The sequence below is a fragment of the Meleagris gallopavo genome, chromosome 1, assembly GCF_000146605.3.
Source record: "Meleagris gallopavo isolate NT-WF06-2002-E0010 breed Aviagen turkey brand Nicholas breeding stock chromosome 1, Turkey_5.1, whole genome shotgun sequence".
NCBI lineage: Eukaryota > Metazoa > Chordata > Aves > Galliformes > Phasianidae > Meleagris > Meleagris gallopavo.
The window spans coordinates 106,561,932-106,585,342 of NC_015011.2; the positions used below are offsets into that span (position 1 = coordinate 106,561,932).

General features: G+C 36.8%; 1 protein-coding gene across 1 annotated transcript; it reads right to left on the reverse strand.

The window, feature by feature from the left end:
• Positions 1 to 1,446: 1,446 nt before the first annotated feature.
• LOC116217340 (Down syndrome cell adhesion molecule homolog) lies at positions 1,447 to 22,091 on the reverse strand. The gene is made up of 3 exons (XM_031556406.1): positions 22,025 to 22,091; positions 7,165 to 7,482; positions 1,447 to 2,491 (listed from the first exon to the last, which is right to left on the reverse strand). Exons 1-3 carry the CDS (start codon positions 22,089 to 22,091, stop codon positions 2,181 to 2,183), a joined length of 696 nt encoding a protein of 231 aa, XP_031412266.1. The 3' UTR covers positions 1,447 to 2,180.
• Positions 22,092 to 23,411: the final 1,320 nt, after the last annotated feature.

Here is a 23,411-nt window from a genome sequence, read left to right on the forward strand (position 1 = left end):
AAAAAAAACAACAGCAACAAAAAAACCCTAACCTACTTACAATGACTGTATAAGCAGGGATACGCATTTCCTCAGAACATTGATCATTAGTAGAAAACAGCTCAATAGCTGTGTTAGGTCTAGTACCCTATTCATCAGCACTGGCATTCTAAGAAGACAAGCTTGATCAATATCTACCATTTGAGTTCATGGCCAGATTACTGCAAAATTTATTATGGGTAAAACTCAAGGCAATGGTTTTATGAAACACATGCAGGCTCACTATCAACCTGCATTTAAGTGGTGAACAAACAAATCTAGCAGCTATTCTGGTTACACTAGAGAAATATTTTCCCATCTCACTTTTGCCCTTGGACATCAGGGAGCATCAACCTGTAATCCAACTTGTGATTTCATCTCTAAAACTAAATCTTTTCTATAATGTGATCCAATATGTTAAAGAGAGATTTTTAAGAGCAGGTTTTAATGAGTTTTATTTTACCTCCATTTAGATTCATAACTGTCAAATTATGGGATTGTGAGATAACTAAAACTGGTTTTTAAGTGTTGAAAGTGTTTTAATAGATTTTTAATGACTGTAGCTTAGTCAACTGAAGTCAGAAGTGGCATTAAGAAAAAAAAGATGTAAGTACATAGACCTAAATTTCATTACGCATGTTTATCCCCCAAAAGTTTAAACGATAAAAATCAAGATAGATTAACCAGAAATAAATTATTTTAAACATAGTAGTCATGATGGTCTGCAGAAATGCCATACTTTCTTCCCTAAAGACCTGTGCCCTCTTATCCTGACTCCCAAAAAGAAAACATGCGTATTTTATTACAGAATGAATAAACTTGAAAAAATATTTTGGTAATTAACCACATACATATACACATTCTTTTCTTTCACATGCAGATGTATATGCATCATCTGTCAGAAAAGGAAATAAATACATTCATCCACTGTTGTAGTAAATAATCTTGATCATAGTTCAGTACCATTACAAATAGAATAATGGAAAGCTTACTTGTCTATTAACTATGAACTTTCAGTGTTGGTTGAGTTGTTCCATTGGTGAATCCTACAATTCAGATATAACAAACCTATTTCTGGTAATGCTTATTTTGCCCAGTGATGGGCAAAATATATGCCTGACCAAAATACAGAAGCACAACAAAGTGGATTTACCGAACTTAAACAGTGTGCCACAAGTGTAGGGCAAGTGATCATGAATTAAATGGTACTTAAATAGTTACCAAATCTTTAGAGAACTATATGGAATATAACCCCCATAAGAAATTTAAAAAAAAAAACAAAAAACACAAATCAAGCTTATACAAGGAATCAATAAGCTACATAGAGAAACAAAATCTAGAATATGAGTCTTAAAGAAACGTAAGTATTTTCATCAATGTCATATTCGTCAGAAAGGAAAGGAAAGATTATTAATGCACTGAGAAGTGCAAAAAGGTTTCTAAATATTGTTGGATCATAAACACAAACACATTCTTAAGCACACTCTGCAGCAACATTCAATTTAAACTACTTTTTCCATTCTTCATTGCCCTGAAAAAATATACTTCAACTTTCTGCATTTAAATCATTTGTATGAGTAACAACAAAAATGCTGAGTATAATATATAATTTGGATATGTACCACAGTGAAAATACTTTTATGCATATATACAGCCTCCTATGAATTTCTTAAAATGTTTAAGCTTTATAATGTTGGATATTCTTTGCATGAAATCCCTATACTTCTTGAGCATTACCTCACATTGGTAATTGATGCATGTAACTTTTAGAATTTATTGTTGTACTTGAATATTTTTGCCTTGCAGAACTGCTCACAGTGTGCTTAAGCCTCTAGAGTTACCAATGAAGGTATTTGAGAAAAAAATATCATGAAGGCATGAATACCAGTTACGCAGCACATTTAAAGATAACCAAACAAAATTTAGACTCAGAATTTCTTCTAATCCCTGAGTAACACTATTACTGAAAAACAACTACAACTCAACACATGCTTTATGACACTCAAATTTATTTGGCATGTAAGGGTTTCCTATCAAAGTTAAAACACAAGCCCATTGTCACAGCAACCAGGAAGCTGATTTTATATCTAGTATAAAACAAAAACCATGTTAGTATCCCCTCAAGCATGTTAGAAAAAGCCAAGCTGTCTAAAACCTTCATGTCACATACAGTCATAAGGATGCAGCAACACTAATATGAAATATGTTACTGAAAGGGTGACATACGAGTCTATAACTGACTCAAAGTAAACAGCAGGTATTTTGGGGAAAAGACAGCAACCACATCTGCCATTGCCAATTGACAAAGAAAATCCTAAGAGCCTACCTGAGACAAGCGAGACTGTGTCTTTCTCCCATGAGACAACAGTGATGTATGCCTCCACAGAGGAGGGGATAATGCACTTGAACACTGCTACATTGCCTCTCATGGCTTTCTGGTCCTCCACACGGACTGTATAGGGTTCCCGTAAAACTGAAAAGAAAGGAGTAGGTTCCATTAGCAAGTCATAATCACACATCTAACGCAAAGTTCCTCCATCAAGATTCCTCAGGTTGTGATTTTTTAAATGTGTTTAAATGATAGCTTTGCAAGACCAATAGTTTTGAGAATTATTACAAAAGGATTCCCAGATCTTTCTATTCACTCAGAATCTGTATTTCTCCATGTTTCTGTGTTCCTCTCCTAATTCTGGTAACAAGGAGAAATAAGTATGCAGTTACTGCAAAACTCTATGGGTAAATTGTGTTACACCTTCTGTTACTTCTCTTGTCTCTTGTGCCATATTTACCATCATGAATGGTTTTCTACTCTATCCAGGAGTACAAATTACATGCAACTAATGTAGGTAAAAAAGGCATCCAAAGGGTAGAAGAGAAGGTCAGTGTCATTTAGGATTTTGAAGAAGTGAGAAACAAAGGAGAAAATCGATGAAGGTGACAGCAAAAAACAAACAAACAAAAAACAACAGCAACAACAACAACAACAACAGTGTTTCAGAAATACAGAGAAATTATAGCAAGTAAGATAGAACTGCATTCAATTGCCAGCATGGAGAGAAATAAGACAGCAATAAGAAAACAGTAGCTGTGACTGGGAGTTGTTTTAAAAACATATGGAAGCATTAAGATCCAGGATGTGATTTGACTAGCAAACAGAAAATTAATTTAATAGTCAAAGAGAAGAAAAAAGAACAGGAAAAATTCTTCATGTGAAACTAGCATTAATGAAAAGACATGAAACTACATTGGTAAGATAAGTGGAAAGAAGGAAAATTCTAACATTGAAACAACACAATGAAGGAGTGGTGAAAATCTGTAAAGCAGTGGTTAACAGAGAAGAAGGTAGAGCAGAGAAGAAGCAGTACCACTTGTAATGGATAGCATCTAAGTGGGTAAGAAATGAAGGACAAGCATTAATGTAAGATCTGTACAGTACTGTAAGACCAAGGTGCAAGAAAAGAAATTACCACAGCCAACGTAGTTATGGAGCTAGAGATAGTGGCCAAGTGAGGAACAGTTTCAGCGAAAAACAAGGTAAAATGACATGTGTGTTTAATGCATGCATAGATCTGAAAGTAAAAATTATTGGCAAGAACTCCAGTGCAGCAATATAACCAAATTAGCAATGTGAAATTACCATATTACAGTGATATTTCTTGCCCATATACCCTGTCCACAATCACGTACAATGCTCTACCCATTACATTTAACCACATTCGCTCTAGACTGAAGGGATATATGCCAGGAGCACTAGAATTTTTAAAGGTCATTCCTACTCAACGTCTTTAAAGAAAAAAAGAAGTCAGCATACTAGAATGTAACTATTTTTCACAATTGCAAACAGTAGCAAGTTTTCAGGACCTGTGCAACCACTGCGAAAAGAAAGACTGGAGTTCTCTACCCCAGTCTCAATCCCAAACAAGACGTACCAACAGAGCAGTTAGGAGGACTAAACAGAAGTAAATGCATTTAATGATTAACTAAATATCACTTAAAATCAAATCAAATCCATCTTCTACAGTGCAATCATTCACTGAATTTGAACAATAAGAACAAAAAAAGAGTCCATAGCTTATTTTGAATCAGAAATTAAATTTCTTAACTCCACTGTAAGTACACTCTGGGCAGAACAGATAAGCACCTTTAATATAATGACTTTACAACTGTGGCTGCCCTGGGATGAAGCAGCCCTTTAGTTATTTTTCATTTTAGCAGCGATACACTAGCACATTGCTAAAGGTCTATTACTTTGAAAATCTGCCATAATTTAAATCTTATTGCCCAGCTGATCATTTCAGTAAGCAAAAAAAAAAAAGTATTTGTGAGGCTCAAAAACTAGAAAGAGACTTTTTCATTTCTTTTTGAAAAGTTTACATTATTGTGGTTTCAGAGATGCCCTCAGTTATTTCCGAAGGATAAATGACCAGCTCCCATGAAAGATTTGCTGATCATTTGAAAATCCCAGTTCTCTGAATCATGAGTTTATGTGAGAATTTCAGCCTTCTTTCTAATACACACACACACACCCCTCTATTCCCATGCAGGATTGTCCTGGAAGAAGATTGAGTTTGGATTTAACTCTGGTTTTTGTTTTGTCGTCATTTGTTTTCTGCTTTGTTTTAGTTGGTAGTTTTCTTTTTTGAGGGGGGGAGAGATCATTATGTGTAATAGTTATATTCAAGAAACAAATACAATCATCTGCAAGCTTGAAATCTTATAAATGCTATACTCTTATATCTTAGGGAAGTAAGTTAGTTTCAGGCTTTTGCAAGCTGACTGAGAATGAACTACTAGTATGCATAGATTTCCTCAAAAATTATATCTTCCTGTGGCTTCCTGTGACAGAGAATTACTCAAGGTAAGACTCAGTAGAACTATTATCTACTATCAAGCCCAATGAGAGCTCTAGAGCTAGCTCTTAAGAAGGAAGGGAACGTGTTTGTTATCTAAGTTGCACACTATCCACATGAGGCAGCATCACAAATGAATGGATCAAAGGTAAGAGGCCAAAAAGGAGAAGAAAGGGGACTAAAAAAAGTGAGTCAAGGAACTCTACCTATGTTGCTCCAAAAGTAATGCCTCCTACTTATTTTCATGGGAGCTACAACAGATACAAAGAGCACAATATCACTATTTGATAGAGCAAATTCTCAGCTACAAAACACTATTTGTCAACTTAGTTACCACCATTAGCTCTGCATTCATTCAGCAATGAACAAGAGCCTCCATGCCACGCTCGTAAAAATCTGTATTGGTGAAGGTGTTGTACTGCTGCTGTCACTACTGCTGAACTGCATCACCCACTGCCTCACAGTGCTCACATTCAGTCTTTGGTCTACACTGATGTCCAGCAACCATCAATGAGTGCTAATGGGTACCATTTTTTCTGCATGGAGATATACAGTGACATGCCTTTGCTTCACACACACTCCCATGTCAGATCTCATTTTGTCAGACTGCCCTCTGCTGCCATTTATCACATAGCAACAAAACATAATGAAATATTGGCTGGAAGTTTCAACATCTATTCCCATATCACCAATATCCACCTCTGACATAATGGGCCAACATAATAAAACAGGAGGCATTACTTTTGGAGCAGAACTCATACTTCTTTGTAAAGCCTTTTTGCACATGCCGCTTTCATTTGGAAAGTTCATTTCTCAAGCAGAATAGGAAGACTTCCGGAGTTCCATGAAAAAATTGAAAGTTGTGCAACAGATACAGCCATATCTTATCATCTATATTGTATGCTTCTCCAACTGAATAAGCATTAAATCATAGCTAACAAAATTATTTATCTAAGAAATATAAATATTGGAAACTAACATTGCAAAAAAGAAAAAGCTACCAAAATATTTTCCTATATACTGGGAAAAATTGCTATCCCAGATGTGGACATTAGCAAATCGCAAAGGACAAAAATATGTTCTCTTAAGATATATTTCTGCCAGATATAACGCTAGCAAATCCATCAAAGTTAAACCAAGAGCTAAAAAAAAAAATCTGATGAATCTGTGGTTTTCAATCTTTCTTGGTCTGTGAACAACGAAGTATTTTTAGGGGAAGCATAAGTCATTACAGAAATTCCACATATATGTAACATGCAAGCTTGCTTATCATAATTACTTCTTGTAAAAGAAAATAAGCACTATTTCACTCTAAACTTTGAATAAGATAAATGAAATTCTTAAAATCTCTTTTTTTTCAGTCTTACCTTCCAATTTCCTACAAACTTCAAATATCTGAATGTTAGTTCATTGTTAAAAAGAGTAGAATAAATCCCCACATAAGATGATGAAGTCAAGTCTACTTAGTAACTGTTCACAGTTATCCCTCCATGAATCCTGTGAAGGCATATCTCAAAAGAAAAGGCACTTCTGAGAAAAGACTCAGAGCTCCACCACCAACAAAGGCTATAAGGATTTGCATTAGGCAAGGGTCAGCTTCCAAAGCAGCTTTTGTTTGTTTGAATATTTTAATTAACTGAAGTGAGTAGACAAAACCTTCAAAAAGTATGCAATCATGTTTACATATTGTAGCACAGGGCCTAATTTTGATCCCACTGTAGTTCCCTACTTATTCACCCAGACTGCATACAGTCAGCACAAGAAAGCAGATACAAATCATTATGCTAATTTGCATATTTTAGCTCAAACACCAAGTACTGACTATGTATCAACATCCTTTGCTAAGTTATTATAAAGGACACAAGCTTCTCCCTCAAAAGAAGGCACAACTCAACACAAGCACCTAAGAAGAGGCATGATCAGCCAAGCATTTTAGTTTGTTTTTTTTTTTCCCCAAATGTAACACAAAATCCAAAGACTACATCCTTAACTCTCACAGCTTTGTAATGAGTAAGCATGGTCTGATTAAAAATTTCATTTCTGGTTCATGTTTCCTTATGCCTGTTTGGATGCTCAGCTGATCATGATCTTTGGAAAACTAATTTTTTTTTTTACCACCAAAGCAAAAACAAATCAGGAAGAAAGGAAAAAGAATACACTATTTCACATAATAATCGTAAGGATTTCTGATATCCTCACTGTAACTCCTTTGATTCACAAATTGCTCTACTTTTCAAAACACCCAAATTTCCTCCCTCCCCAAGCCCATTTGAGACACGAAAAAAGCTGTACTTACCGGCCTTAATGTGAACATCCTGACTTCTGATTTTCCCTGAAGGATTTTCAGCTGTGCAATAGTAAGTGTTATCATGGATTAAGTTATTAAAGCTTGAAGGAGGGAAGGGGAAAATTTGGAGAGTGCCATTGGGGTGGACGTGGCGGATCCCTGGGACATCGTAGATCTCCTCGCCCGTTGCTAGGTACCATCTGAGCGTCACCGGGGGGATCCCTGCTGCTGGACAGGGTACCAATGTCCCTGTGGTGCTAGCAAACACTACCTCTTGCAGAGATGCATTGACAAAATATAGACTGGCGTGTAGATCTTCACTGAAAACTGCAAGACAAAAAAAGGGGAAAAAAGATATTTTGAAAACCTGAAGCACAAGCTATTTCTATTAGCATTTATAAATTCATATTTGCATGGCAAAATGACGTATGAAGTAATAACAAAGATTGCACAAACAGTGAAAATTCACCATCATTCCTTAATAACAACACATACCATATTTCTAATACAGGTGCAACTTAATAGACACATTATCTAATTGGTCAGGTATCTCTAATAAGGACTCCGAAGCAAGGACACACTTCTTTGGTAATGGTGATTCTGCCATCTGTGTGACTGTAGTCCCCCTCCCAACCAGAAACAGCAGATTTTGTCACACAATAGGAAGTTAGCATTGGTCAGAACACAAGATTAGCCCTCATTCTTCTGAAACTTATTCAATTCAGCTGTTACCCAGATAGCTTGAAGATTCCAGACAGATTCCCTAACACTGCATCTGATATATCTCCCTAATGCTCTTCTGTTTGAGAGACTACCAGCATAAGTCAAAGTTTTTGTTTTTCAATAAACACTGGGTTACACTACAAACAACACCACCCTATTGTCCATTTGTATATAAAACTAACTACAGAAAACCACCAGTTTTCCTTGAGATACACAGATAAACTTACATATTTCACAATATCTTGAATACACTGAATTCTGACATGATTTACTCATGCAAGTCTGGTAAGAAGTTTTTGAAAACATTTTTATAATGGATCAGTCCAGTGAGACTGTTTTCAGGGTTAGTCTGCTATTGTCCTCCAGAAATAACTGTCTATCTTAACATGAAGTCATGAAGTGAACTCTCTACCTCTGCCACTTAGTTTTATGGTGAGCTTGAAGCACAAAATGGACTATTTTCTCCTTCTCTCTCCAGACATTCAGAGGGAAGGAGAGAAAAGGTGGGAAGAGATCATCTGGTCCTGACAGTCAGAAGAATCTATCCAAAAAGAGGCTGGGCTGGCTTTGGGAAGCCCTTGAATGAAAGAAGTAGGAGAGACTCTCCTAGGGCAATAGAGAAAGACATCTGGCATAACAAAGACAGCTGAATAAATGGACATCACATAACAGTATGAAAGGCACTTGGAAAGTTAGAAAAGAGAAATTTCATGCACTGGAGCCAACAAGTCCCTGCATACAGATGAGACAGGTGCTAACTCAGAATAATTAAGTTCTTCCTAGTTGGCTCAACTCTAGTAGAAACTTGGGTTTCTGGAAAGCAAAAAAAAAAAAAAAGGCATAATAGGACTAAGCACAGGAGGAAGCACAGCTGAACAAGATGGTGCCACTTTTACTTAATACACTGCTAATTATAGATGTACTCTGAGGCAGAGAACAGTATTGTTGGTAACATAATAGAGAAGTAAAAAAATAAAATTGGCATTGCTCATCTGCTGTACAAGCTATTCTTTCCAAATACAAGGGAAATAATCAACAGAGCATTTTATTTTCCATTGGCCAAAAAGGCGTTTACATAGAAGTAATAAATATAGTTCATATTGGCCAATTTTTATGCCATGCTGCTTCTCAAGAGACATTCACATTAAAAAAAAATAGATTTTCTGGCTAAGAATAAATAGGTATATGTGAAATTCCAAATGCCATTAAAATAAAGAATAACAGGAGCTACGACTGACACTTCCATGGAATTTAACTATAATCAAAATGCAAAACAGCTAAACTAGAGACTCATGCTACTAGCACATAACAATGATTATTTCCAGCTGTTTTGTATCTCTGGTAGAAGCTTTGAATACTTTTGACAAACTTTCCATCCATCAGCCTATACAATAGTGCTTCATTTTAAAGAAGCATCTGGTACACATTCATCTTAATGGCAGTCACAAACACACTAAGATCCCTGGAAAATAATTGCAGCACTATAATACACACACACAGTGCTGACAATACAGATGCATTTTGTAGTGAAAAACAAGCTACTTAGATACATTCAATGACAAAAATGGGATTTCAGAATCCTTTAAGGATATTTCTCAGCAGCGTTCCATAGGAAGAAAGTTCTGTTATTTAGCTAACTACAAGTGATATATCAAAACTTAATTGAAACCAAGACAAGTCAAAGATGGTATGTAATTGTATGTTAATTAATGTTAAAATGCAATCCAATTAAACACTGTATTTTAAAGTAAACAGCAGCAAGTGTCAAACTAAAAGTTGCAATGGAGATTGACAGGGAAATCTGATGAAAAAGCTATAAAAGAGCAAACAGAAACAGCTGATGACAAAAGGAACCGTAAGAATAGAAAGGGAAAAATATATCAAACTGGTTCTACTATCTACCTAAATACTACTCTTTTAAAAACAAGGTTTTTAAAGTGCTTTGTCTCCAGAGCAATGGCTAAAATGGCAAAGGCCCAAGCAAACAGGCACAGGTTTTCCCTAAAGCCTGCTCTGCAGGAATGGACTCTAGAGCACCACTAAGTCAGACTGGAAATGAATTGCAGTGGAATTTGATTACACTTGGCCTGGACAGAGAAACCTCAGCACTTTGGAAAAGATTACATCAATTAGTAGTCAAGGGAAGGAATGTCAGAGATTCCTTCTGAATGATGGTCCTTATGGGTCTCTTCCAACTTGGGATATTCTATGACTTTGTATTACTGAAACCAGTAACAGCTGATGGAAACAGCAATTCTGACTTTCAGCAGAACAAGTGGGTGTCCCAATGGAAATGTCAAGGTAACAAACAGTCTGCACCTGTAAGCATTTCAGGGCCGTCAAGTGAAGACCTTTGCCCTTATCCATGCGGTTGGAGGTGCACATAAACAACTTATTGATCTGATAGACCCAGGGCAAGAAAAACTTGAATCTTAGGTTAAACAGATACCATAATTTTATTCCTACAAGAACGGGAAGAAAGGATGCACTTTTTGCAAGTTCGGTCAAAATTCCTTAGACTCAACTACATGAAGTGATAAGGTGAACTGACGGAGTATAATAGCCAAGGAAATTTCTCTTCATTTTCAAGCACTGCCATGCTCTGCCTAAAAAAGTGCTGAATACATCAGCAGGATACAAAATTTCTTTTAGCAGTTGAGAAGTTTCCTGTCAAGTAAACTGGTTTATTTCAAGGCAAGGTTATCAGAGGGGCTGCAAATCAATCACACTCAGGAAAAGAAAGTAAGCCTGAGCGCTGTACAGCCAGCTAGTTTGAGTGGACATAACCAGACTACACAGACATAGGTATAAAGATCTAGGCTGGGCTTTGAGTTTGCTATGCCTGCACTCAGTGGCTTTTTGTCACCTCTACTCTTACCTGATAGGCATCTTAGGCATCCAGGACACTGCAACACCTACATATACATATGCTGCATATTTTTGAAGGCCTTACATAAGATCCTAGCACATAGCACTTCGGATATTTCTGCCTCCAAAGGTACTGCTTGCCAAGGTTTTGTGATAAGTTGCTCAAGACAAAATAGGCTGAAACTGTTTCTTCACAATCTTCCTTTTTAGTGAGTTGAAGGATATGTCACTAAGATATGAAGAAGATGCTACATAAACTATCATACTGGGTCAGGCTTGGGCTTGCTCTGTGCAGGATTGTGTGTCCTGGAGGGAACAGGACCAGCTGTAACAGAGATGAAAGATTACATGCAAAGGCAAACTGTGAAGCTACCAGTCCAAGGAAGATCATACTCTTCCCTTCCCCCCCACTTCTTTGTGCCTGCCTCCTCCAGACTGTGTCACATTTAAGAATCTTCACCTTAACAACTTCAAAAGTGAAAATTTACTCAGATATTGGAGGTATCGTAAGAAAATTATATATATTCTGGATGCCAGAATATATTACAGCAGCTTGGTGTTGTGCGTCTCCTTTTCATCATATTCTTTCTAGTTTTATGAAGTTCAAATAACAGATTTGTTATTCTTATGGCTAGCTCTTTATTCTTCAAATTCTTACTCAGCCCTCTTTCCATATTCTGTTATGGATATGGAAACTATATATTATATATATATTATAGATATTACATATAACTATTAAAAGCCCCAGTTTTATCTCCATGAAGGAACTTAATGTAATCTTAATGATTTGATACTTATATTTACATTGTTTTCCCTGCCTCATTCATAAACTAAATACTATTCTCATGACGTTCATGGAAGAGGAAAGTCTTGTCCTAAATTAATAGCAATTGAAAACAAAGGAAGATTTATTTCTCCCTATCTCTAATTAATCACAAATATGAAGATTATTTGGTGCAAGCTCAGCCAAAGATAGTCCGAATGTGTTGCAAAGTGCCACGCTAGTGAGCTGTGTTGCTATTTAGGATTAATTTTTTCAAGATGCTTTACTGTATCACTATTACCGATCTGTTTTTGAATAGAAAGAGACACAGAAAGAGGTTTATTTTAAAGGGAGAAAGACTGTGCACCAACAAACACTAACATTGTTATCACTACTCAATTATCAAGTAACAGACTATGCAAAGTGACCTAGAGAAATTACTTCAGCTATCGTGGAAAGATCAGAGTAATGAGGTAGTACAAAATCCATCTGTGATCATGTCTCCCTCTAGGGGCTTTAACTAATGACTGAAGTATAGGATAGCTAAATATTATAAATTTTATTACAGCAAGAGTAAAATGAACGTTTTGCAATTTTGGCTCAGATTCTGACTCCTCATATGCTTCTGTAAACTAAGAAGAATTTAACATTCCTCACAACTTTTTTTTGTTTTTTTTTTTTGGAGAGGAAGAAAGGCAAAACAACTCATACAAGGATTAAAATACAAGTGGAAACAACATAGCCATCACACCCACAGTACAGCAAAACAGCACTAAATGAAGATGCTCTAATCAGACTCCAAAGTATATGTTACTAAAAAGAACTAAAAGGACTGAAGATAACACTAAAGAAAAAAAATGATGAGAGAATGATGAAAATACCTTGAATATGGAAAAAAAAAATAAATAGCACAAACTGATGTGACATTACAAGTATAATTAACAAATAGGTGACTACGTTAAATTACTACGTTCATACAAGTTGATACAAAAGTACTAGCTAAATACCACCTTACACAACAGTTTTAAGTCACCAATGGAGTCAAGGAAAAAATATATTTACCCACTGTGACCTCCTTGATCAGTACTACATTCACATAAGCTACTAAGAAAAACTGGGAAAAAAAAATTCGTGAAGTTATTATCACCTACAAAACAGAACTTTTGTGCTCAGACAACAGGTGTTCATGCTAACAGTTGGAAGAAAAGATTTCCCTCCCAAAAAATACATCTTCCAGTAACAAACGCTGAAGCACCCATTCCTCCAATGAAACAAGTTTCTTCAGTATTTCTTAGCAATGCCTCCTAAACTGTGAACAAGCAGTAACAATAATCTTCTCCATCAATTTTTCAATTAAAGAACACTAACTTGTCCAAATGAGAGCTGTACCTAGGTGAACTAGTAGTTCTCAACAGGTCACCTTGATAGCTGTCAACAGTTTACGGGCTGGTTAGTCCTGGTTCTGTGACTAATGGGGCGGGGGGACCCATGCAGCCACGCCTTAGGAAAAGGGGAAAAGATGGGGAAATAGGCCCAAAAACAAAACAGTGGCAACGATTCGAGGAGGAAAGTAAGTTTACTTTTAGAATGCAAGATAACACAATATAATATAATATAATTGGAATTGAAGATAATAAATCAAATAAAATGAGAGAGAGTGTCCAAAAATAAATAAATAAATAAATAAATAAATAACCATAATGGCCTTTCTCTAATGCTGAAGGTGACACAGCTAGGGAGCACACACAGTACAGAGATGAGCAGAAAAGGAAAAGGGACATCTTGCATCTTGTATCCTGCAGTTTTATCTTTCCCTCTGAACACAGAAGAGAAACAGAACAGCGAACGCTCCTCTGGGTGATGCAGTTCTTTCCTTCCGAGACAGGTATGCTTGGAACTAGAGTGTTAACTCTATAACTCCAGTGCTCTACATGATCTTATGATGTGGAATACTGATAACAAAAATCCTAAAACCATGACAATAGGCTTGAGGCAAATCCCACAGACCTGCATCAGCACAGGTCAAGGGCAGAGACCCAGTGCACCTCAGAATAGTGCTTTGAAACCTGAAATCTCTGAATCTAACTCAAATGCTCCTTACTTTCTCTTTGTGATAGTTATCAGAGACCCTGATGAAACCAGACGACAAAATGAATCTGTTCACTCCCTGCTAAGGATTTCTCCCAGATTTGATATCAGGGTATAATGACAAAGGGTGCTCTAGAAGATGGGGAGGACTTCATGGGGAACAAGGAGGTGAGGATCAGTTTCGGGGGAAAGCTTCCCCTATTCCCCAGAACATCTTTCTTCCACCTCCCAAAGGGAGAACATGAAGGAATAAAGGCAGGAACAGAGAGCAGAAGAACAGGACATACCAGTTATCAGTTATTTATATCTACTAAAGAAAGGCTCCAAGGGAAATGGAAGAGTATTAATTTGCAAAATGCAACATTTCAGAGCTGTTATCTAAAAAACTATCAAGTTATTCACTAATGTCACTTGCTTGGTTTCAGTAGTCATCCCAGAGAATGGTCTATCAGGATAAAACAAAATTTTTAAGCGTATCTTAAATGTTTGCCTTTTGGTTGTTCAAGCAGTTATGTAGATTGTTACAATTCTTAAAGCAGTATGAAGCAATGGGAAAAAAAATTAAAAAGATATAATCTAAGCACATACAGATGAGCCAGTTAGTTTTTCTACTTCTGCATTGTATATGATTATGTAATTGGTAGCATTTAGGAAGCCAAAATTCTTTCCACAGTATGTGATCTCTAAATGCAGAACTATTTCCTATGTAACATGTTGTGTAATGGTAGCCAGTATTTATAGAGCTAAACAGTATAAAATTACACAACGCCCAAAAGGAACAAAAAATTGACTATGCTTTTTTCTAATTGGTACTCTACTTAAACATGCCAGAGCTAACCTTTTAATCCAAAATAGTATTCATTTGAATCAGTTTCAAAATCAGAAACACTAATGAGGATAATTAAGTATGCAATTTTATTTTTTTTTCCTGCCAAAAAAACATCGACAGAAAAAAAAAAAGTGTTATATTATCAGTCCAACAGGACAGCAACCCCCATTAAATCAAAGTAGTTCTCCACAATTAATAGAAAGGGTCATTGGGTCAAGCCATAAGAAGAAGTGGAACTCACAAACGAGTTACATCTCTGAAAAGGAGGAGAAATGTGAGTTCTAGTAGATTGCATTATAGAGACCTGAGCACACAGGGTAATGCTAATAGCAAATGCAATAGACACATGTCATAAGAACCTTTAATCGGCTAAAAAGGAATAACCCACTTCTGATTTAAATGCTTACTTTTAATTGTCAATAATGAATACCTAGCCTTTCATTCAAACTGTGTGTGATAGGTAAAAAAAATTGCATTTTTCTGGGCTATAAACTACCACAGTAAGACATAGGTAGGTTCTTTTCTCTTATTTATTTAAAAGAACAAAGATAAACTAAGTAAAAGGCAAATAAATAGTTGCCAGTCTGGGGGGAAAACATATGCACTATTTCTTCTTGAGAAGTCCACTCAGCCCCACTTTCTATTCTCATAGAGGACAAGCTGCAAGATCAACAAAAGCATTCATGCAGAACTGAAAAAAGACCCTCAGATTTATATTTCTGGTTCAAAAATCTGTAAACGAGCAGTAGGAATGTAACATTATAGAGTTCTGAAAAATACAACATTCATATCGCTTTTATTTTGGTTTATGAATTTATCACATTTTCTGTAAACAGAGTAACTACTTACAAGGACCACTGGCTGAGATCTAGTGCATTTCAGTCTGAGCCTTGTCTAGAAAACACTGCAAGTGACCTAATGCTTTCTTCTAGCGCCTTCCGGTCATGTGCCTCACATCCTAACATGACAGCTTTAGAACCAAACAGCAGCAGGCAAAGACCAGCAGTCTTCTCACTGCGTTTGTGCAGGAAAAACCCAAGGTTGTTTTGTTTTCCTTTTTTGTTTGTTTGTTTGGTTTTTGTTTGTTTCTTAAAGATCTCTTTTGCACAAAGATGGAAGTAAAATAAAATTTCTCAAGGAAACTAATAGAGGAGGAAGACAATGAATAGATGTATACAAGGATTTATTTCAGGCCAGAAGAATCAACTACAGAAGTCTAACAGCCCAATAACTTCTCAGTCATGTTTAAAACATTCCAGATGAAAGCCCACACGTTCAGACAATAACTTAGAAAGATGTTCATGAGGATTCAGAAAACAACTGGGACACTGTTTTGGTTACACCTAAAGCAGTGCCAGGTCTGAAGAGCCACCACCTCTGTAGTGGGGTTGCAAGGACAGAGACAGAACAGGTGCCTGAATTCTATTTTGTTTCCAGTTCTCTCCTTCATTCCACTTGAGTGGAAATGAGCCAGGTCCTGTTTGGTGCTGAACTGCTTGTGGGGTAAGCTACAACATATGCTCTTCCAGGATGTTTTTTTATTCCCTGATTTTTCATAGAATGATGAAATAAGTTGGAAAGGCCCTTAGAGATCATCTAAGTCCAACTCCCCTGCCATAGGCAGGGACACCTTTCACTAGATCAGGATTCTCAAAGCCTTGAACAACCTGCCCTATATTTTGAAAGGCCACAAGGAAGTCTCCCCAGAGTCTTCTCTTGTCCAGGCTAAACAACTCCAACTCTCTCAAATGTTCTTCATAGCAGCAGTGCTCTAAACCTCATCTTTGTGGCCCTTCTGTGACCCCCTCTAATATCCTCGTGTCTTACTTGTACTAGGGACACGACTTCCACTTCACGTGGGTGAGGCCTTTTGCAAGGGTTGGCCTTAGTCTTCCACACAACCCAGCAAGCCCTTCAAACCTCAAGCAATAGGAAACTACATAGGGAAAAATAAACAACCAAAATATGCTGAAAGTAAACCCCTGCCTTTCAGTCCTGTTGTTCCACATAACATTTATTACCATGTGTAACACAGCGGTAAGTGCAGCAATGACAGCAGAGCAGAAAGGTCCTAGGCTGCACCAAGTGAGGATTTGCTCAAATTCAACAGCCACAGGCACAGAAACATCTACAAATTAGAAGCATCGCCATTACCATACCAGAAAGCTAATGCTACTAAAATGTTCTGTACGTTCAAAGCAGAATGGAATATGTACTACTTAAAGATCTATCCCACTGCTGTACTATTATAAAGAGCATACATATGCTCTTTATATATGCTCATATATATGAGCATAAAGGTTTGTTCAGCAAAAGTATTTTTCAGCTGTCAGAGGACACAAAGTAGAGAGGGAAAGCTGAGGAAAAAGTCTTGATGCCCCTTTTTCCTCGGTACTCTGTACATGGTGGAAAAGTATGTTCTCCTTGGAAAGACTGAATATTGGTAGAAACAATGTTTTCTCAAAAGAAAGTAAGAATAGATGTCTGGAGTTAGGCTGTGTCTGCAGAGTTTTCCACCAAGGTACCTTCAGTAAGCTCATAACAGTAGTAACATGCACAGGCATCTGAAATACATGCAGAGAGGCATCAGCACATGATGTACTAAGTTTTACTGTAAGTCACACAGAAACATTACTAAATATGTTGGCATTAAAATAAAATGCAGAAAAAAAATTATCAAAGCTTGGATAGCACACCATTTCCAACATAGACACTGTTCTGCTCAGTAGCTTTCCTACTGGATGAAAAGGCAAAATTTGCCCACCAGGGCAAGGAGATAAGCAGAGCATGAGAACAAGTGGAACAACCCCTGCCTGAAAAACAGACTTCTTCCAGACACCACTAACCAGACTAGTAGTACTGAGCACTATCGTAACTCCTGGCTAGGAAATACTGAACAAAACCAAGTTTTTCAGACACGATGTTTCCAAGTCACCTCCATCACCCACTCAAGGACAAAATGTAATATTAGTGTGGTGAATCTTTTGCATCACAGATCATACAATATTGTGGTATAAGAGCATTTCCATTTAGGAAGCACGAGTTCACTGCTTCCCACCACTCTTCTGTGATTCTTCCCCTATCCACAAGCCCTTATTCCACAATTTTGTGGAAGCAGAACAATTCAGGTCACTTGAAAATGCAGAAATGGAAGAAATTTCCAAGTCATAGCCAAGACAGTAAATACTCTTGGGAATAGCTGGAAGGAGCGAAAACCCTGGCTCTGGAAATGGCTGTCTTGAGCAAATCTTTGCCTGGACTAGAAACAATTTCAACAGCACAGCCAGTTGGCATTTGGATTTCCTGGGTTGCTAAGCCACTGTAGAACATGCAGCACAATTTAAGCATTTTGCTGCACTAATGCTACTTCACAACTGTGCTAGATTTTCCCACCCGTAGGGACAAGAGCTCAACTTGACTGTATTCCTTCTGACAGTTTGCCCGTCATATCAGACAACACAGACTTGGGCTGAGTCACAGGAGCATCCCAGCTACAGAACTGGAGCAGCCCTTCCCACCCAGGTTCTACACTCAGCGCTGGGTGAACATGGAGTGAAGGGGGCACAGCTGCCCATCTTGCTTTAGGGATGGCTTTCAAGCAATGCTGAGTTCAAATAAAGGTGAGTGAGAGAAAAGAAAAAATACCCACAATGTAACAATTACTTTTGGTCAGTGTAAACAGCCAGAAGCAGTAAGTGTAAGTAAACAGCCTCACTTTTGCAGCAAAAACTGAAGTTGTATATAATACTGACTATTTTAATGATCAAACATCTGAAACATGCCTGAAGTGATTTGGCTTTAGTAAGCACCCAAATAAAACCAGTAATTATGTAGGCACTGAGCTCAAGTAGTGCAACACAACAAGGCTTAATGAAGAAAACAAGTCTTATTAGCATTTGGTTATTACTCCCATTTTTTCTACACAGCTTCTGAGACAATCATGATGTACCAATTTTCATTTTGATCTCACTAAATGAAAAGAAAGAAAAATGTGTTGGTTTTCACAACTACTGCTATGGAAGATTAGAGCTATGACAAATTACTGCAATTTTAACAAAGTAAGTACCAAAACTAGGCATTAAGTCTACCTACCACTTGGCCAAAAAGAAAAAGAAATCCCAAGAAAACGGCAGATCGGAAACATTTTGGGGGATTTAATTTTGTTTCTTAACAAAAACAAACAAGATATGAATTCTGAAATGCACAGTATTTGAACAACTGCAGTTTAGTGTTCTCTTTGTCAAGAGCTTAGTATATAATTCAAATAAGGCAAATAAAGAAAATATTTGAAATATTAGAAATATTTCAAAATGTACACAATCTATTCCCTTGTGTAGCATTACATTTATTTTATTTAGTGAGTGGTGCAATCTTCAGAGTTGGTTTTGCTGGAGAGGAAAAGTTTTAAGATGAAGAAATTAAATCTATCTAAAAAATTAAAATGAGATAGGTTTTACATCACTAGATAAAGTAACACACATCATAGCTGAACATACAAATACCTATCAGTAGATAGTATCGTTACATTGTGGTCTCTGCTCTCCAATTATATACTCTAACGCAGTTGATCTAAAGAAGATTTTTTTATAAATGTATCCAAAGGTATAGTAAAGAGCATCAATAGCCTGCAGTAAATGACCAACCTAAGTGAAATATTCCTTAAAACTTACACAACTGAAGTAAAAACAATACGTATTTCTTATTATAGTGTTTTAAGTTCAGTTTAAAGAAATCTGTTCCCTTCCAGCTTCCCTGGCAGAATTCTTTACAAAGACCACGCCTTAAGAATAATTGTACAAAATCATTTTATTAAATCATTTTTGGCAATAGAATGACAATGTTTTACACCTGCACAAGTACTTGAACTCCTCTTGTTTGACTCCCCCCCCAGTACCTTTTTTATACCACACGTTTGATAAGTCAAAGGGATATCCCAAGCCTAGCAGCCTAATGAGCTAATATGGTGAAGACATGCTGGCACCTGATGAAAAAAGCAGCCACCATTCACCCCAGCCACTTTGGACAGTCCAGGCTCCATGGCACAGCTGCCTGCATTGACCAACAGCACAAACCAAGATGAAGGGCTGAACCTACTGCCCTGGGTTGAGAGCAGATGCCATTCTGCTGTGGAAGTATAGGCATGACACTGCCAGATTCACTCCCTGTGCTGGTGCATCATCTTGAAGATGAGACACTTCTCCTTGCCTTCCTCCAAAACTCCACATTTTCAAGGTCAGGTTGGATGCCCTCGTCATGGCAGGGGAGTCCCTGTTCATTGCAGGTGACCTTTAAGATCCCTTCCAGCTCAAATGATTCTATGATAAAATTATCTTAGTGAAAGGAGAAGAAATTCTTTGGTTTTCAATTTCTTTAAATTTCTTTTTTTTTTTTTTAAATACCACTTTTTGTTACAGTAGAACAAATTGCGAGTACAAGTGTCTATTTACTCATCATCCAACATCTAACAGCGCTTGATAAATGATGCTTAGGAAAGAGTCTTTCATAATACTTTCTTAATAGTGACAGCTGGTTTGAAGTTCAATGTTACACAACTGACTAGGATTACTTTCTCTGTTTGTAATGTTCAACAGTCTCTTTACTTCCCTTTATATTTTCCAATGATCTCTATTATGGAGAACAGCACTTACATGCTATTGGGTTATCTTAAAAGGTGTTTCATCAAAAAACTTTTCACTTAATTATTTATGATCTTCTTCAGTTCATATCTGCACAGAACCAAGCTTGGAACCATGGTGTACCCTGACAGTTACTTCTGTCCAGCATGAAAGTCATCTGTTTGTTTTCTATGCTACTATTTGTCTTCATGAAGACTGTCCTCATCCTGTGACATCTTCATTTTGTACTTCTTCACATGACATTTCAGTGAACTCTTTTTAAAGACCTAATTATTTTATACTGACTACATTCTCCCTGTCCACATTTGATTCTTATTAATAAAAATAAAAAAAGAGAATTTAAAAAAGAAGGCACGGCTTTCAGACTTCCTTCCCTGCCTTGCAAACTGCATTTACCCATGTGCTCTAATAACTTTGTTCCTTCTTAGTTTGACATTAAAAAAGACCTTCTAGCTTATAACCTCCAGCCTCCACCATACTCCTCTAAAATAACAAAAGTTCTGACATTGACTTATACTTACATCTTTATTTGGAAATTCAATGTAAGCAAAAGGTTACAGCAGTCATCATTTCTCCAGGTAATTATATAACTAATTTTACTACTTGAAAGAATCTCATTTATGATTGAGTTTCTTCTACAATTTCTACCACGTGCACGGCGTTTTTGGATCATTCTAAGAACTGCCTTTCAAAGAGAATGAGAATAATGAGATTATCTTACTCCCTGTACTGAGATACAAGGTGCACAGAGTTGCTCGAATTTTCCAGTTCAGCTGTGCAGAGCAATTAACCACACTTGTCCTGACAATGGACTGAGAAGCTGCTCCTATGAAACCTACCTATGTGCACTTGGTTTAGGTATTGAAAACTGCCAGTGCAGATAGATCATCCAATTCATGAGCAGTAGGTCTGACACATCCAGTTTTTTGTCTTCTGCACACTTCATATGGGTCCGCAGACCAACCAGAGACCAACAGATCCAGGCTTAAAACATCTCTGCTGGTGGGAGCATCATAATTGAGAAAGTCAAGAGGTCAGCACAGAGAATTCATGTGGCTTTTCTGCAGAAACTCTGCATCCCTGGACATTGCCTTTGCTCCTTCATCAGCCTCACCAGAACTTTTATGCCTTAGGCAAGCTGCTTCTCAAAATCTGGTTTACTCTGCTTCATCATAAAACAGGTATTTCACTAGGTAAGGTTGAAAAACTTCTTTTTCTTCCATTTTGAGAAACAATACGTACTATGAAGGATGATTTAAATATGTCCCATGTACTCTCCTGCTTATCCACATTCACTCATGCTTGATAAAGTACACCTAACATCTGGCCCTTTTAGAAGTTCTAAAAATTATTTAAAAATAGTTTTCTAGCACCAGCTCCTTAGGGTTTGAGTTATCTGGGCCCAGACGACCATTTTTAAACATTTAATTTAATAATTTTCTATATTGTTTCTTACCAGTTTTCACCTAGCCTTTATCACATTTGTTGAGAACTTAAGGACTGAACAAGAATATTCCTCAGGATTTCAGGCTCAGAAGACAAGTCTTCACAAACAATATGTTCTTCCATACTTGTCAACTTCCACCATCCATCGTTAAGTTTCAGATTATTGCATTTTCCTCATCTTTTGGCTCATGACACTCCTCAGCCTACCTTTAAAGGATTCTTTTTCCCTAAAGAAATCTTACTCCTTCCCTTTATTATGATTTTATTCAGCAATGTACTGAGGCTGGCAGATAATACAAGAGCCTTCAAGAAAAGGCTAGTGGAGAGATCCTACTGTCTAGCTTTTTGTTAATACAATCTACTTCTAATGAGTCTTTTCTTATTGTTTTCTATATCACTGGTACCTCTTAAATCGATTCAGTGACAGCTCCTATGTGCTATGCCAGACTAAGGCAAAAGCAGTGCAGGAGGATGCACCTTCCCTTGAAGCTTTCAACCACAACAGGTACCTTTTACCCATCAGCTTCATGGACTGTATTCCAATTGGTGTGATCAAGCTAACCTTAACAAGCTGAAAATGCATCTTTTCGCTCATCAACCCCATTAAATCATAATATTTAAGGCTTAATAAAATGACTGTGTTTTGCAGAATAGTTTCTCCCACACACACTCTTGCTCCTAATCAGTGCTAATTAAGTGTCTGCATCATACAAATTGACAGCAATATAGAATCTGAAGCAGAGTTTAAAGTGTAAATAATGATAAAAGAGAACATTCGAGCAAAATCCAAGCATCAAGTAGTCATTATGTGTAATCACTATCACAATTTCATGACATTTTGTGCTGGAACAGGAATATGAACAGAAGTTAAAGTGTCTTATATATTTATTTGTTTTAACTTATATTTTTCCCAATTTATATTTTTCAAAGTTCTTGTATCTGTAGATAACAAGATTAATATAGGAAAGCCCCACTAAGAATCTGCTTTCCCATCACACAAACAAATCCACAGATAATATATGTGAGTATCCACAGGTAGATGTGACAGACTATATACACAAACCAATGAGGTTACTACAGGTAATCGGAAGGTAGAGAAAATTAGACTTCTTTTCTCCCACAAACTTGATAGATAAGCAGACATGCCTGATTGCCTAAATCAGCTCCTGAAAGTGTGTTCAACTGCAGATATACCAGTAATGCTACCTGTAGAGGAAAGGCAAATTATGGCAGAGTAGAAGAAAGCAAAGAGAAATTCTTGTTGCTTTTGAACTTCCTGCATATTTTAAATGTTTTTATTTGATGACCAATTCAAAGCATTACCAAAAATGTATCCATTTTGTTCAGCATCATGGCAGCAAGTTTACAACTGTCAATAAGTTCTTTGACTTGAATGAGCCTCCTGAAATTCAGTACCTACATGACTAGCGTTTCCCATGTGATCCAGTCCTGAAAATGGAATTGTTATTATTTCACTTCAGCATCAAGAAAGCAGTGTAAGAGGAAAGAGGATAATAAAAGAGATGGCTTAAGTATCTGAAGACTAGAAGTACTGATTCCTAGCTGTCATTTCACCCATAACTTTATGTGAAGGGGAAACTGCTCACATAGCTCGAACAAAAAGGGCAAACTGAAAAACACCTTAACTAATCATGAGAAATATCAGACTACACAGTAGCATTAGTTAAGTTCTAATTCATAACTTCCGTATCACTACAGAGAGCAGTGAGCCACCCACGGCACAATGTTCAGGTTAAAGGAATATATTTTTATTATCATTATTTTTTAATCAACCAAGTACTATTTGAAACTTTATCCTTGTTGTTTAACAACAAAGTCAGGGTACAGAATAATACCACAGTTATCCTAAGTCCTGTTTTCATGTATGAATAGAGAATTCTCG